General features: G+C 41.6%; 1 protein-coding gene across 6 annotated transcripts in view; it reads right to left on the bottom strand.

Moving 5' to 3' along the window:
• The window catches only part of Wdr59 (WD repeat domain 59), a 241,877-nt gene that overhangs the window by 63,088 nt on the left and 162,632 nt on the right, over nucleotides 1-16,157 (bottom strand). For 2 of the 6 annotated variants that reach the window (XM_045767261.2, XM_069317935.1), the window contains one exon: nucleotides 4,398-4,427. The exons of the other annotated variants lie outside the window; for them this stretch is intronic. In XM_045767261.2, the coding sequence (XP_045623217.1) occupies nucleotides 4,398-4,427 (30 nt within the window). The remainder of the gene's footprint in view (nucleotides 1-4,397; nucleotides 4,428-16,157) is intronic. 6 annotated transcript variants of the gene reach the window in all.

Below are 16,157 nucleotides of genomic sequence, written 5' to 3'. Positions count from 1 at the left end.
CTGGTGAAGAACGAGACGATTGCTTTCCAAAGGGGCCCTTGGGTCGTTCATGCTTGGTTGGTTCAGCCGGGGGTGCATCATGTGTTCTGTCCGGTTGCGGCTCTTAGCTGTTACCTGCGTGCCACGGCTGAGGTGGTTGGGGATGCGCTTTGGGTTGATCCAGTTTCCCTCATTCCCTGTTCCAGGGCTCACGTCTCCCAGGTTGTTCGCAGGGTTATTAAGTTTAGCCAGCCTGCGGTCTATCCTCGCACCCATGACGTTCGGAAGTTTGCAGCTTTGGCTGCCGTGTTAGTTAACTTGTCTTGGGCTCATATTCAGGCGCGTAGATTTTGGAGATCGAACAGGGTCCTAGCCGCCCGTTATTTGGTGAACGTGCTTGCTCCTGAGCGTTCTTGTGTTGCTTTGGGTCGCAGGTTGCACTCAGTTGTCTCAACTTCACGTTGAGGAGTTTGTGGCGGCTACCTCCCAGGAAAGTCCCTCTTTTCCTTCTCTTTGGGTATGTAGCTCAAAGTAGCCATAGGGGTTCCTCACAAAACCAGCATTGAATGTAATAAAATGCCATTTTCTGGGTGAGTCCCCGGAAGCTCCCTGGCAACCCTCCCTGGCAACCCTCCCTCCCACTGGTCGGCAATTTTTCACGTTGGTTGAAGCTTTGCTTCTGAACTGGTGCTAGGCAGTCGGCGTGGCGAGGTCTGGGGCCCTTCCCTCCCCAAAAATGGGAAGCAAGCAGACTGGATGGGCGAAAAATGCCGCCCAAAAGCAGAAAACCCAGGCAGGGGCAAACTGCCCCAGAACTGCTAGCAGGCATCCCCAACAGCCCCGGGAACCAGCAACAGAGGTCCCGGGGCAGAGCCGTCCTCCAAGCCCTCGGCCCTTAAAGAAAAGCAAGAGTCCATGGGAATGGCAGCAAGAAAGGGCTGGTGGTAAGACCCAGAAACCTTGGCAGGATGAACCGGTTCGAAAACCTTCGTCCCCCAACCCGAACAGGACAGCTCCTGAAAACCGCCCGAGTCTTGGCTCCAACTAAACTCCGCCCCGACCCCGAAACCCGCAGACAGTCCAGAGCCGGGAACAGGGAGGGAAAGGGGCGAACAGCACCTAAACAAAACGGGGCGGCTACGGGGCATCCGAGTGGGAAACCAACCTAGCATGTTGCAGCAACCTAACCTGGCTTGCAACACGGATGCCGCCTGTACTCTGAACAGTAATAACCTCAGGAGAGTACTGGAGAACAAGCAGAGAATCTCTTGCGAGACTCCGGGTCAAGGTGTCAGTGACCCAACAGGCAGCATGACGGAGGTAAAATTGGTGACTGTCACCCGGAGACAAGGGCACAGCAGCCAACGATCCCGTACAAGACGGGTTTGAACCCGGAAGACACATTCAATGGTCCACCGAGCCCAAACAGGGGTTTCCAGGGCCCATAGGCTGACTGCTACGGGAAGCTCGGGCAAGGTGTTGCTAAACCGGTTGGGGATAGCACTGAAAAACCCCTGAGACGTGTACAATTACAGGGGCCTAGCAGAGGGCCGCCAAACACTACCAGTGGAACTATAGCCACACTGGACAGACCCCCACCAGGCAATTGAAAATAAAAACAAAAGAAAAACCCCGCAAAAGTACACCGTCTCCAGAAGCAACAGGAACCAGTCGCCGCTTAGGTGGCAGGCTATGCAACACCTTGACGCCCTAACCAGCACAATACCAATCCCTACCCAGGGCCAAACAAGGGCCCCAAGCCCCAGCTGGCCCCAAGGGCGAAGCAAATGCCGAGCAGCAAGAACCTCTACGGGAATGGTTCCCGAACGCCCCAGGGAAGATAACCCTGTTACGCAAGGGCAGTACTCACAGGGCACTTAGGGAAGTCAGCCACTAAGTGCATGCAGCCCCGGCACTGATGAGGTACTCCTGGCCACCACACAACACAACACACGGCAGTGAACTGCCACACAAGGCAAACACTGCCTAGGAAACTGAGGTCAGAGAAGCGTCACTCCCAGTTGACATTAGCTTACGAACTGAAGCTTGGCAGCCGGCGCGGTAGGTCCGGGGCTCCCCCCTCCCCCTCTCGGGGCGGGGAGGGCTGCGCGGATGATCGACGCGGCAGTAAAGTGTGATGTTTGCTTGTTTCCTTGGGATTGTAGGGAGTTTCTACCTCTCTGTTCGGTTTTTTGTTTTAGTTTTTTACCATGTGGGGTTTGTTTTGTTATGCCTACCTTTCTGGGTACCTAACCCCGGTCGATGGCAGATAAGGAAAACCCCAACCACAGGAGGGTTTTCCAGTGCCATTGTTCCCTGAAACCTCTCTGAAGGGGCCAGGTTCTGGAGCTGGTCCCTGGTAGGTCTGAACTCCTTAGCTAATGTCCCGGTCTAATATAACATACATTAGCTCAATAAACTCCAGGGAGCCATAGGGGCTCCCCACAGAAAAAGCAAAGGACCAAGGCCAAATGTTCCAGAGTGCGAAGATCCTCTGCAGCCAAAGCAGCCAAAAGGGAAGAGACCTTGACAACTTTGGAGGTCCAGAGGAGGACCACCCTACTGCATCTAGTTATCACCTAATTAGGACCTTGGCAGCCTCCCTACAGGCTAAGAAAACTAAAAGTGGGAAAGAGAACCAAGAGGAAGCACCACAACTTTCTGGGTGTTCAACCCCCATTCGATGGTAGACATGAATACTTTCATACATGTGAGTTTCATAGGTTATTGCTCCCTTCACCTCTCTGAGGGGACCATGTTCTGACTAGTGGTCCCCAGTAGGCATGACAACTCCATATGTCTAAAGCCCCATACTAATATTAGCTAATATCAGTCTAACAGCTTCAGGGAGCCAACAGGGCTCCCCTACAGAAACATGCTATTAAATGGCTTCCAGACCTAAAACACAGCAACAATGAGGAGAGGCTAGAGGTGTTAAACATGCCAAAACAAGTACACATGAAAAGGAGGTGGTTCGAACACTTAATACAAATGAGTATCATGAATTGTCAAAGTTGATAAGGATGAAATGTTTTTAATTAACAACTTCAAAGACAAGAGTTCATAGATTTAAACAAAGAAAACAAAGTTGCAAAGAAATTATATATTAAGTAAATTCTCTTTTACAGACTAGTAGGTACATAGAGGAAATAAAATGAAAATACAGAATATGCTAAAATCATCAGAAACCACAAAAATACATCACGAAGATTATAAGGAAGACTAGATAACAAGAGTGTAACTCGTGCTATATTGACATAATAAGTAAAATTAGGTAATTACACATATAAATGCTATGCATATTTATTTATTTGTTTTTAAACTTGCCAATGGGAATAACCAACTTTTCCTATATTAATCTCCCGCAGAATGCTAGAAGCTTTATCTTGAGACTAATGCACCCCTAATAGCATGTTTATTCTCTAAACATTACACTGTGATGCCGTATAGAATCTATATATGTTGTCACCTAATATACTGACAACACTTGAATTTGACAAACCACATGATGTATATAACTTAAAAAATCTATATACAGTATATTAAAATGTATCCCCTAATCACTTAAGTACTCCCAGCTGAGGATAGTCCATGTCAGAAAGCTAAGTAACCCTCTCCAAAACTTGCAGGTAACCCTCTTCAAGCCCTCCAGGTAGCCCTCTCATAAGCCTCTAACTAGCCTTCGCCAAGCACTCCGTGAAGATCTCTTCAAGCCATTCAAATAGTACTTTCCAAGCCTTCCAAGTAGGCACTTACAATATTATATAAATAAAAACTTATACAGTATTGCATATCAGTATGAAAATTCAAATACAGTAGTGATAACTTTTCATCTTCAAATGATGACATGATAAATGAACTTTCGATTTCTTTGAAAAAATGACAATCATTAACTGTACCACAATATTAATACACAAGTCTAAAAAATCTCTATCATATGCCACTGTAACAATTAGTTAACCATAGAAAAACAATATTACAGTCTGCAATGGATTGGACTAGACTATGAAACTTCTTGAGTGTATTTAGGAAAAGAACAGCGATCTTACATTACTCGATGATTAGACATGTGTACCTCTCTTTGCCATAATGTTAAACTATTCAAGCATAATTATTATTATTATATGAACACCAATACTTCATGTTACATATAACTTTTTAACTATTATAGTAATAAAAGTACTGTACCGTAATATAACACCTGGAAAAAATTTATTAACAAAGTACAGTACAGTAATTTGTTTATAAATAATACAGTATGAGGTAAGTACAACACAGGCAATTCAGTCAACGCATTCAGTAACATTTAAATTTTTAGCTTTAATAGGCAACAATAAGAGGAATGTAGTCATATTCCATTAATACATGTTAGGGAAAGCTGTGGGAGGCATCAGTGGGGCAGAGCATGCACGACATACCTTACGCCAAAAACGATCCAGCAAGAGATGCTAAAAGAAAGATTTAGATTGTTAAATAATAATTCCTGAACCCTGGAAATAACTCAGATTCTTAATGGATGTATTAAAGAAAATAATCAACTTTGATATCAAAGAAACGTTCCATGGAGTACACTCCAATTACTTCAAAATTTATAATTAATAAGCAAAGAAAATTGTCATGCTGGAGATTTATAAACTTGCACTTTTCTTTAGAAAATTTGTAATCTATTAATAAGCCAAACCTACATACTGAAGTTCTGAAGCTAAAACTTTGATTACAAGTAACCAGTTTTCATTATATACAGAATGTTGTAACACTGAAAAGAAACAATTTTAACGGAAGACTTACAAATTACTGAGAAACATTGCACATAGTATTTGCAGAAGAGATAAGATAAAAGCATACATCAGCAACACACACATCAAAGTACTGTACAGTATTTACAACCATGATATGATGAATGCCACCTTGTTTAGCAATACAGTGGTACCTCGCATAACGATTGCTCCAAAAGGCGAACATTTTGGGTAATGACTGGCCCGATCAGCGACAAATCGTCCAGTATGGCGAACGCTCATTTGAGTAACGTCAACACCACATGGTGGGGTCACGCTGCTTCTTACACATTCTTGGACGCCTCCGACGATGCAAATAAATTATGTTGTTCTTGTTTAAAGATGCTAATGATGCTGGGATATAAAGGGGTAACTGCTGAGATATTGCAAAGCATTGACGTTTTTGTAGAAAAAAAAATGAAATTTATGAAATACAACAAATGTCAAAAAGGTTCGTTCGGTGTTCGGCAGGTAGGCTGCTCCATTATAACAATCTTTCTTTGTTTCAAATGTGTTCCATTTGTTTTGTATTTGTCATTTACGTCTCAATAATGGAGTAACCTACTGAACATACACTGCACAAACCTTTATGACATTTTTCTTTCTTCAAATTTGTTCAATATTTATTTTTCATTTGTCTTATAGCAAAAGGTTCGTTTGGTGGTCGGCAGGTAGGCTGCTCCATGTTTCTTACATAAAAGAAACGAAAAAATAAAAAAAAAAAAGGAAGAATTTTGAAAACCAGAATAAATGTCAAAAACGTTCGTTCAGTTGTCTACAGGTAGGCTGTTCCATGTTTCTTAAATAAAAAAAATGAAAAATAAAAAAAAAACAGTTGAAACAATTTGAAAAATGGACAAATGCCATAAAGGTTCGTTCAGTGTTTGTGGGGTAGGGTGCTCCATTATTGAGACAAAAATAAAAAATACAAAACATATGGAATACATTTGAAACAAAAAGATTGTTATAATGGAGCAGCCTACCCGTCAAACACTGAACGAACCTTTATGGCATTTGTCCATTTTCCAAATTGTTTCAACAGTTTTTTTATTTTTTGTTTTTTTTTATTTAAGAAACCTGGAGCAGCCTACCTGCCGACCACCAAACGAACCTTTTGCTATAAGACAAATGAAAAATAAATACTGAACAAATTTGAAAAAAGAATAATGTCAAAAAGGTTTGTGCAGTGTATGTAAGGCTGATCCATTATGTAAAATATCGAATATCAAACACTATATATACTGTACAGTGTATGTATGTATGTATGTATGTATGTATGTATGTATGTATGTATGTATGTATATATATGTGTATATATATATATATATATATATATATATATATATATATATATATATATATATATATATATATATATATATATATATATATATATATATATATATATATATATATATATATATATACTGTATATAAATATTTATATATATAATATGCAAACAAGCTTGAATAGTGGTAGATCAGATTAATTTGATTACCATTAATGTCAATGGGGACATTCGTTTTGTATGACGTCCATTTCACATGACGACGACGGCGCCGGAACGGATTAAATTCGTTATTCGAGGTACCACTGTATATCATTATGAATATAAATTTATAAATACAGCTTTTAGTACAAATTCATTACCATACAATGTTAAACCTAAATAATTTATATTCAAGAGTAAAGGTTTTGACATGTATCATTATCTCTACCCATTGACCCTAGTCCACTCTCGGCTTCATGGAGAGCTACACACACACACACACACACCCACCAGTAGCAGAAGATAACCCCACATATTGTCTAATGAATATACTGTATATTCAAAATATAAGCTTCATCATGTTGACAACATGGAACAAAAACCATGAGATGCTCAGGACATATTTCCTTTAAAGTTTTGTCGAGTTCACCTAATTTTTCAAGCTATGGTATAGTAACTAAAACAAAAATCCGTAGCTCCTGAAATACCCGTCCCAAGTCAGGCACATTGTTTTCATTATAATTATGTTCAGTGGTTACTTACTCGACCCTAAACAATTATTTGCTCTTATAAACATTTTACCTAATGATGTTAGATGGTTTAAATTTGTAAGTAAGTAGTTACAGTACCAATGAGGTTACAAGTGAAGTGTTAAATAGGTCAAAAACTGGTAGAAACTGGTAGTACTGTACAGAAACTAATTTACATAAAAGACAAGGAGATAATCAGCTACACTTTGTGGATGTAATTTTAATAATAGAGAGTTTTTTTAAATTGAAAGCTGCTTGAGAAGCCAACTTATGTAAATTATTTTGTACACCTTTATTATGACATTATACTAGGATATAGCTGATGATAACACCTGAGCTTTCCTTCAAGCCTTTAAAATATGTATTGCCAACTTTTAAGGAGGAGTAATGCAAATTTCTAGATTTTAATCAGCTGAAGGCATTCATTGCATTTTACTGTGATAGCTATGATGAGAGCATAGGATATTTTAAGCCAAGTAATTACCTAAGTTTAGTTACAGGATGAGAGCAACGATCATTGTGTCCCGTCTTAACAGTACTCTTTGTCATATAACACTTTGAAACTACTGACGGTTTTGGCCTCCACCACCTTCTCAATTAACTTGTTCCAACCGTCTACCACTCTGTTTGCAAAAGTGAATTTTCTTATATTTCTTCGGAAGCTTTGTTTAGCTAGTTTAAATCTATGATCCTCTTGTTTGACCAAACACTGTACCTAGACAAACACTGTACCTAGGCAAACACTGTAGCTAGGCAAACACTGTACCTAGGTAAACACTGTACCTAGGTAAACACTGTACCTAGGTAAACACTATCTAAGCAAACACTGTACCAAGGCAAAACCTGTACCTATGCAAACACTGTACTTAAGGAAACACTGCTTATGCAAACACTGTACCTAAGTGAACACTGTGCCTATGCAAACACTCTACCTAAGTGAACACTGTGCCTATGCAAACACACTACCTAAGTGAACACTGTGCCTATGCAAACACTCTACCTAAGGAAACACTGTGCCTATGCAAACACTGTACATAGTCAAACACTGTACCTAGGCAAACACTGTATCTAAGCAAACATTCTAACTAAGCAAATATATATACATAGGTAAACACTTTTCCTATGCACTGTACCTAGGCAAATACTATACATAAGCAAACACCGTCCTTAAGCAAACACAGAACCTAACCAAACACCACACCTAGGCAAACACTGTACCTAGACAAGCACAGAAAACTGTACCTAGGTAAACATTGTACTTAGGTAAACACTGTACCTAGGCAAACATGGTTCAATCATTGTACCTAGACAAAAACGGAGCAAACACTGTACCTAACTAGTAACTAGCATGCACATATTCACAACAGACACACTGTCAGAGCAGTAATGTACCCAAGTTATCAGCAAGAAATAGTTGAGTAAAGTCATCTCGAGTTACACAGGCAGTTTTGTTCCAATGAACATTCAGGCAATATATTTAGTGTCCATGGTCTCTTGGTCATTTAACTGGCATGTCCTGTACTAAACCTGTATTTCTAGACATTAACAATTAATTTACTGATACACAGCAAAATGATTACTCCACTTAGTTGGTTTAGATTATAATGGTAAAAACTTGCTTTTGAATGAATAAGGCAACACATTCTCTAAAAATATATATACAGCTGCTATGAATGAAATGTACAAAATATGGAATATTGCATTCCCCATAAATCAACATTTTGCACTATTGAAACTAAAGGATGTAAAGCAGACAATCCATAAACCTAACCTAACCATAACCTGTCCTAGGGCTAAATAAGTACCCTAGACCTAAAATAATTGATCTTAGGCCTAATTTAGTAAATATATTTATTGTACTAAGCTGAGGAAAAGTTAAGTTTGGTTGATGCCTTTTTTGGTTTGCTTGTGTCCTCTACAAAATTAATAGTACAAAATGCAGACTATTTTGGGGTGCAAATGTCCCTATTTTGTACATCTATAGTTGTGCATAGGTTTCAGAAAGTCTTCTTTGCCAACTTTGTCAAGTCCCATCACAATTGGTATGTGGTGATTATATTGATTCTTTTCCTTTTATCAGCTGAGCTCTCTGTCGCACAGTTAATGCTTCCAGCCTCTGCTCACAGCACCTATGATTCAGGTCTAGCAGCCATACAATAGCATGTGCTTCTTGAGGTATGGACACCACACAGCTCCTGAGTATTATAATAAAATTTCACGAATGTTGTGAACAATTTCTTTAGTATTTTTTCATCGATGATTTTAAAAGCCACTTGAAAATCACAATAACAGTGATGTGATTCTCTGGTGACGGTTTAATGTCCAGAATCGCTCCCAAGTCGCACTCTTTGTCCAAGATCTGTAGCATCTTCTTGCATATTTTATAAGATAATGTAACCTGTTATCACCTATCCCCAAATTCCATTACATGATATTTGTCCTCAGTAAATTCCATATGCTATGTATTGCTCCAATCACTTACTTTGAGTAGGTCATTTTGTGAGCAGGATAATCAAGGTATTATATTCTCCCACTCTGTAAACATATTCATATAGCTCTGAATCCCTTCTGGTGGATCATTTATATAGACACTGAACATTACTGGTACTAGTACAAATCTTGTGGTGCTCTGCTCTCAACACTCCTCTAGTCTGATACACTTCCTCTAATTGCTGCTCTCTTAGGTTTGTGCAGTGCAAGCCTACCTCAAAGATAACATTCACGTAATGAAAGCAGCTTTTCTGAGAATTAAACTTTTTTCCCAGTCACAAAAGTAAATAACCAATGCCACAATTAGATTTTGGGTATACAGTATATGATACTGAATGTTGAAATTCTTCTGGATTTTGGACATAGTTGGACTTTGGACCCTGTACTAGATACCTGACTCTACACAATATTATATTTATCAATTTATCATAAAACAAACATTGAATGTAATGAAATGCTTCCTTTTGGATGAGCCCCGGTGGCTTTCAGATGTTATCGTACTGAGATGGCTCCCAACTACTGGGTCATATCAGATGTGAAGTTTTGTTTATCCTATCCAGCTAGCACCAGAACCTGGCTCCTTCACAAAGGTGCAGAGAGCAGGTGACATTCTGTCACCCCTACCTTACCTACCTTGAGGTTACCTTGAGGTGATTTCGGGGCTCAGCAACCCCGCGGCCCGGTCGTCGACCAGGCCTCCTCATTACTGGACTGGTCAACCAGGCTGTTTGACTCGGCTGCTCGCAGCCTGATGTATGAGTCACAGCCTGGTTGATCAGGTATCCTTTGGAGGTGTTTGTCAAGTTCTCTCTTGAACACTGTCAGGGGTCGGCCAGTTATGCCCCTTATGTGTAGCAGAAGCGTGTTGAACAGTCTCGGGCCGCTGATGTTGATAGAATTCTCCCTCAGAGTACCTGTTTCACCTCTGCTCTTCAACGGGGGTATTCTGCACATCCTGCCATGCCTTCTGGTCTCATGTGCTGTTATTTCTGTGTGCAGGTTTGGGACCAGCCCCTCTATTATTTTCCATGTGTAAATTATTATGTATCTCTCCCGCCTGCGCTCAAGAGAATACAGATTTAGGCTCTTTAGTCGGCCCCAGTAGTTTAGACTCTGTAGTTTCCCTCCAGGAAAACATCCAGAAAGTCAGCAAACCAATACAAACCACTGCTGTGTTTAAAGAGAATGAAACCCCAGAACCTCCAAACAAACTCCCCAAACAATGTAAACAAGCAATAAAATCTTTTTAAATTAGAGCTCATTGGCACTACCAGTGGGGAAAAGGACCAGAGCCCCTGGTGCCCACTGAATTATGAAGCCAGTTCTGGAGCAGATGCATAAACAAAATGCCCCCAACCAATGACCTGGAAGAAATGGAGGGAATCAGGAAACCACCAGAAAGAATCAGGAAAGCCTCTTTCAGGACTCACCCAGAAAGAGGCACTTCATTATATTCAATGCTGGATTTCTGTGGTGAGCTCTTGGTGAGTTCATGAAGCTAATTACCCACAGAGAAGAAAGAGGAGGACTCACCAGGGTGGAGGAGAAACTGCAGGAAGTCAAAACGAAATCAAGACTCTGGCCAAGAAACACAACATGAGGCAACACAGGCACGACGAGGCCCGCGGAACTTTAACTAAATAACGGGCCACCCAAACCATTTGACTGCCAAAACACCCTAGTCCAATTATTAGCCCAAGACATGTTAGCAAAAACCATCACAAAAGCAGCATACTTCTGAATATCATGGGCACAAGGGTAGACCACAGGGTGGCTAAATGCTATGACACTGTGGATAACCTGGGAAACACAAGCCTTGGAACAGGGAACCAAGAAAACTGGATCAACCAACAAAGCATCCATGGAAACAGAATTGGCAGCATGAAGGAAGCAGTGGAGAACCACCACCAAACACAACACATGATACACTCTCAGCCTAACAAGCAAGGAACCCCCTCCAGAAGAACATTAACTCAATCATGTTTGAACATTATGAACATTAAATTGAACATTGAATCATGAACATTAACTCAATCAGGGGAGCCGGTCGGCCGAGCGGACAGCACACTGGACTTGCGATCCTGTGGTCCCGGGTTCGATCCCGGGCGCCGGAGAGAAACAATGGGCAGTTTCTTTCACCCTATGCCTCTGTTACCTAGCAGTAAAATAGGTACCTGGGTGTTAGTCAGCTGTCACGGGCTGCTTCCTGGGAGTGGAGGCCTGGTCGAGGACCGGGCCGCGGGGACACTAAAGCCCCGAAATCAACTCAAGATAATCTCAAGATAACCATCATCACCAAAAAAAGAGGGAGGGAGACAGCTGCAAACAAACATAACGTCCATCAGAGCCAAATGAAAAATATATAAAAAATCTCCTGAGAAGAGCATGAAGCTCTGTAGCCCTACAACTAGAAGCAAGTGATAACAGGAAAAGAGCCTTAGAAAAAGAATACCAGACACCCAGAGAAAAACAAAGGGGTGTCTGCCAGCCAGGACGAATCCGGAACCTCATAACGTGTCCAAAAAGGAGAAAGAGAACCGAGCCCAAAAGAGGCTGGAACCATGACCAAGGCAAAATCCCGGTGGCATAGGAGGTGTGCATATGGAGCCCTGCAAGCCTCCACCTGGGAAGGCGAGAGGCAGGAAACCTCCAAAAGGACGAATCCGAGGAACCAAAGAGCACCCGAAAACAAACCCTTGGGGAAGCCAATTCCCCATATACCCTGCACAGAAGGCCCTCTGCAGAAGGCACAAGGACTTACAAAGGGTCGAATGGCACCCATGGGCCTATCTCTGACTTCCCCAAAGCCTCAGAAACAACAGCAGGGGCAGAGGCATCATCGACGCCCACTGCCCGGGATAGAGAAGCGGAGTCCAAGCAAAAAGACTCCGACCATATTGTGGCGTGAAGGGGAACTTTCTGCAATAAGGTCGAATGAGTATCATTGACAAAGGGACCTGCTGAGAGTAGAAGAAACTCGACAGCATGCCAGATTCAGTTAAGGGAGCTGCAAGTCCCTTCATTTGGACCTTGGTAGGTCTTATCTTGACGTTATCTTGAGATAATTTTGGGGCTTAGCCCATATGTTTCTGCCTCCACCGGGTATCGAACCCGGAACCTCACAACTACGAATCTCAAGTGCTGTCCGCTCAGCTGTCAGGTCCCTGTCAGGTCAGGTCAGGCCCACATCAGGTCAACGCGAATGGATTGACCATCGAAGCCTAGTGACAGTCACGACCAGCGAGCGTCGGAAGTAGTAACGACACGGTGTGTGTGATCCCACAAGAAGCCATTGAGGAGGCTATTGAAGACGTGACTGAGGTAACGGTATGCAAATGGTATTTCAATTTTCGCCTGTAGAGGGGCAAGTGGAATGTCGACTGTGACCCTAGAAAGGGAGTGTTTTATTTAACTATGCCAACGAAGAGGCTGAGGGCACTCGTTTGTTGATGCTGAACAAATCTATAGTAACCAGTAAGGTGAGCAAGTGTAGTAGAAGTTAATATCTTTGGTTACCCCCTATAAAGACAGTGAATATGGTGAACAGACTGTGACGGCGCCCTGTATCGAAACTGACCCAACCAGTGAAGTCAACTGTCATAATACTGTATCTTCTTCCATATCACTGTACTGGGCACTGACATAAGGCTGCCAGGAAAAGGTACAACCCTCGGAGCGATGAACCAAGGAAAATCCAGTGTTGACACCACCATTGGATACACCAGAGAACATCCCCCTGGTGTGTCGAGAGTGTCGGCACCAAGTCTGTGTTACCCAAGGAAAGAAGGAAAAAAAGAGGATACGCGTGATGCCAGGGAGCAGTCAAGGATGGACGGAACTTCCGTGAGCTGGTGACACATGGGAGCTACAAACTACTGAAGATATCATAATTTCCTTTATTACTTTGTTATGGTGCACATAAATGTTGTTGATGATATATATAACGTGTGTATATAGCATAATAACAGAGAGAACACTGTTTGGTTGATCTTAGAATATATGTGTCACCATATATGAGCCCCATATTTTTTAGCACAGTGATATTCCACACATTTAACTATATAAATTTTACATATTACATACTACTGAAAAATATTACTGCAAATAGAAATAAACCCATTCACAGACACTGAAATAATTATGTAAAAATGTATTTGGGGCAGCTCTTGCCACACTCACAGTCAGCTGCTGGGCTGACCTTAGATTCTTGTTCTGTGTATATAAACTCATAACACACAATCTTTGTGGTTCATTATGGTGCTCACTCAGTGCCCATAAATTGCTCACCTTCTCAGCTCCATCATAGCTAAAGTATGTTACATACAATATTTTAGTTTAGTTTTCCATGATCAGAGACCACATTTTAACACTATATAAAAAGAGAAAATAATTTCTTGGAAACAATTTTTTTCTGGCACACCACCCCGGGTAGGGGGGGAAGAGAATCATATTATGTATAATGCAGCGCAGTTCATTGGTCATGTTATTTTCTGTGGCCCATCAAAAGACTCAATTAACATTAGATTGGAGGTTTGCTTTGTGCTCTATATTGTTTACTTTCATTAAAATTCTAGTATCACCTACAAAGGATAATACTGAGGAAGGAAAGAATCAGACAGACCCTAAAATGGATATAAACAGACCAACTAAGCTCACCAGAGACTGAGAAAGCCAACATCGGCATGCCAAGATTAGGTCGCATGAATTCCACCCAGCCAAAACTCGCTCCCAACCCCAAGGAACACAAAGCCAGAAACAAATGGACTAACCCAGGGCTTACCACCACAAGCAAGGAAGCCCTCTAAGGCAATATACCCTGAACATTCCAGGTAAGAGGGACCCCTGGTAGCACTACAGCAGTAATAGGGAGCACACAGGGAGGAAAACCCTGTGCACATGCAGGTCCAAGCCCTCTATACTCCTGGCTCACACAGCATAAACGTGAATTAGAACAGCCTCAAAGGCAAAATCCACCACTTAGCAGAAGCAGAACATGGAAGCCAGAGCAAAAAATTGTGCCTGACACAGTCTACCATCAGCAATAACTGAGGGTGGAGCAGCTGGCTGACCTGGTTTGCATCCCTCCTTCCCCCAAGCAAGGGAGGGAGGGAAGGTGGAGGCGAAGGAGCTTGCGCTAGTTTCATAACTTTTCGATCTTTAGTTTACATTGTTGGGGGAGTTCTTTTAGCAAGTTTGATGGACTGTATCAAGATTTCCTTATAACCAAAAGTGGTCTGTTTTGTCTGGCTGACTTTGTGGGTGCTTCCCCCCAGTGGTGGGGGACATGATTAAAATTCACTGACAACTTCAGCATTGTGCGACTGCTCTTTGTGACACTTTAGGGAGGGGGGGGGGGGCAGGTTCAGGCTCGTGGTGCCCTGTAGGCCTAAAAGAACTCTGCAACTGATGACTTCTAGTAGTTTGGCACTATATCAGCAATGTAGCATCAGGGAGCACCAAGGGGCTCCATGTTCTGCCCAAAGGAGCTCTCCAAAAAAAAATTACAAAATAATAAAATAATAAAATAAAAAATAAAAAGGCACAACAAGAGGTCATAGATTTAAACTAACGAAACAAAGCTGCCGGAGAAATATAAGAAAATTCACTTTTGTAAACAGAGTGGTAGACGGTTGGAACAAGTTAGGTGAGAAGGTGGTGGAGGCCAAAACCGTCAGTAATTTCAAAGTGTTATATGACAAAGAGTGCTGGGTAGACGGGACACCACGAGCGTAGCTCTCATCCTGTAACCCTATAACTACACTTAGGTAATTACACTTAGGTAATTACATGCAGTTCCAAATGAACTATAGCCAGGTCCACTCAATCGTGAAATCAAAATCAAATCAAAACAATGCGAAACAAATGGCTCCCTGCAGGAAAACGTCAAAGGATGGCCAGCACTTAGCCGAGAAACAGCAGGACCTGCCATGGTGTGCTGATGACCTGGGAGCCCAACAGTGAAATTTATTCTAATCTGTATCAACAACAACAGTTACTAATCAACAACAGAACTGGCTTCAAAGTACAGTGGGCACTGAGAGCTCTGGGACCTTACCCCATGGTGGAGAGGGAAGGGGGTTAATGCTAACAAGCTCCACTTGTTTCGAATGATTCAAACATTTGTTTACATTGTTGCGGGAGTTCATTTGGCAGTTTTGAAGCTTTGGTATCTTTGAACCCAGCAGTGGTCTGAATTGTTTTACTGACTTTCTGGATGCATTCCCAGTAGAGTAGTACAGTGCCACCTGCTCTCTGCTCCTCTGTGGGCCAGACTCTGGTGCTGGTCCCCAGTAGGCCAAAAAGAACTCCATATCTAATGTGACCTACTAGTTGGGAGCCATCTCAATGAGACAGCTTGAGGATGCTATATCAGCAAGATAGCTTCAGGAGGCCATAAGGGGATTTTCACCCCCCTCCCCCTTGAGATAATAACAATTGCAGAGACTTGACTATTTATTACCATATTGTTTACTCTCCAGTCTGCATAACACCCATCAGAAATTAAGCAAACATGTAACTTAGATACGATAAAAACACCATTATGTCACTTCAGTTACATCTTTTAACCCCTGCACTGCGCACCTGTTTTTGGCAAAACTTCATAGTGCAATTGTAAAGTGACAACATTTTTGTTGTTTTTATAAATGGTCAGGTAAAGTTAATGTCAAAATGTTTCCAAACTCAACTATTTTCATTTCAATACACAAAGAGCGATAAAACATTAATAAAAAAATAGAATATAGCCTAAGTAAAAAAAAAATGCACAACTCTCAAAACAACATTTGTTGTTTGGCGCAGTGCAGTGATTAAATATAAATTTATATAGCAATTTTCTTTGGCTTTGGTTTCTCTTGTGCTTTATAGTGTGATCTCATGCATATTATCCTTGTCAA

Source organism: Procambarus clarkii, chromosome 89 (genome assembly GCF_040958095.1).
Source record: "Procambarus clarkii isolate CNS0578487 chromosome 89, FALCON_Pclarkii_2.0, whole genome shotgun sequence".
NCBI lineage: Eukaryota > Metazoa > Arthropoda > Malacostraca > Decapoda > Cambaridae > Procambarus > Procambarus clarkii.
Note: the sequence above shows the minus strand (reverse complement) of the source record. Positions and strands in the feature narration are given on the sequence as shown.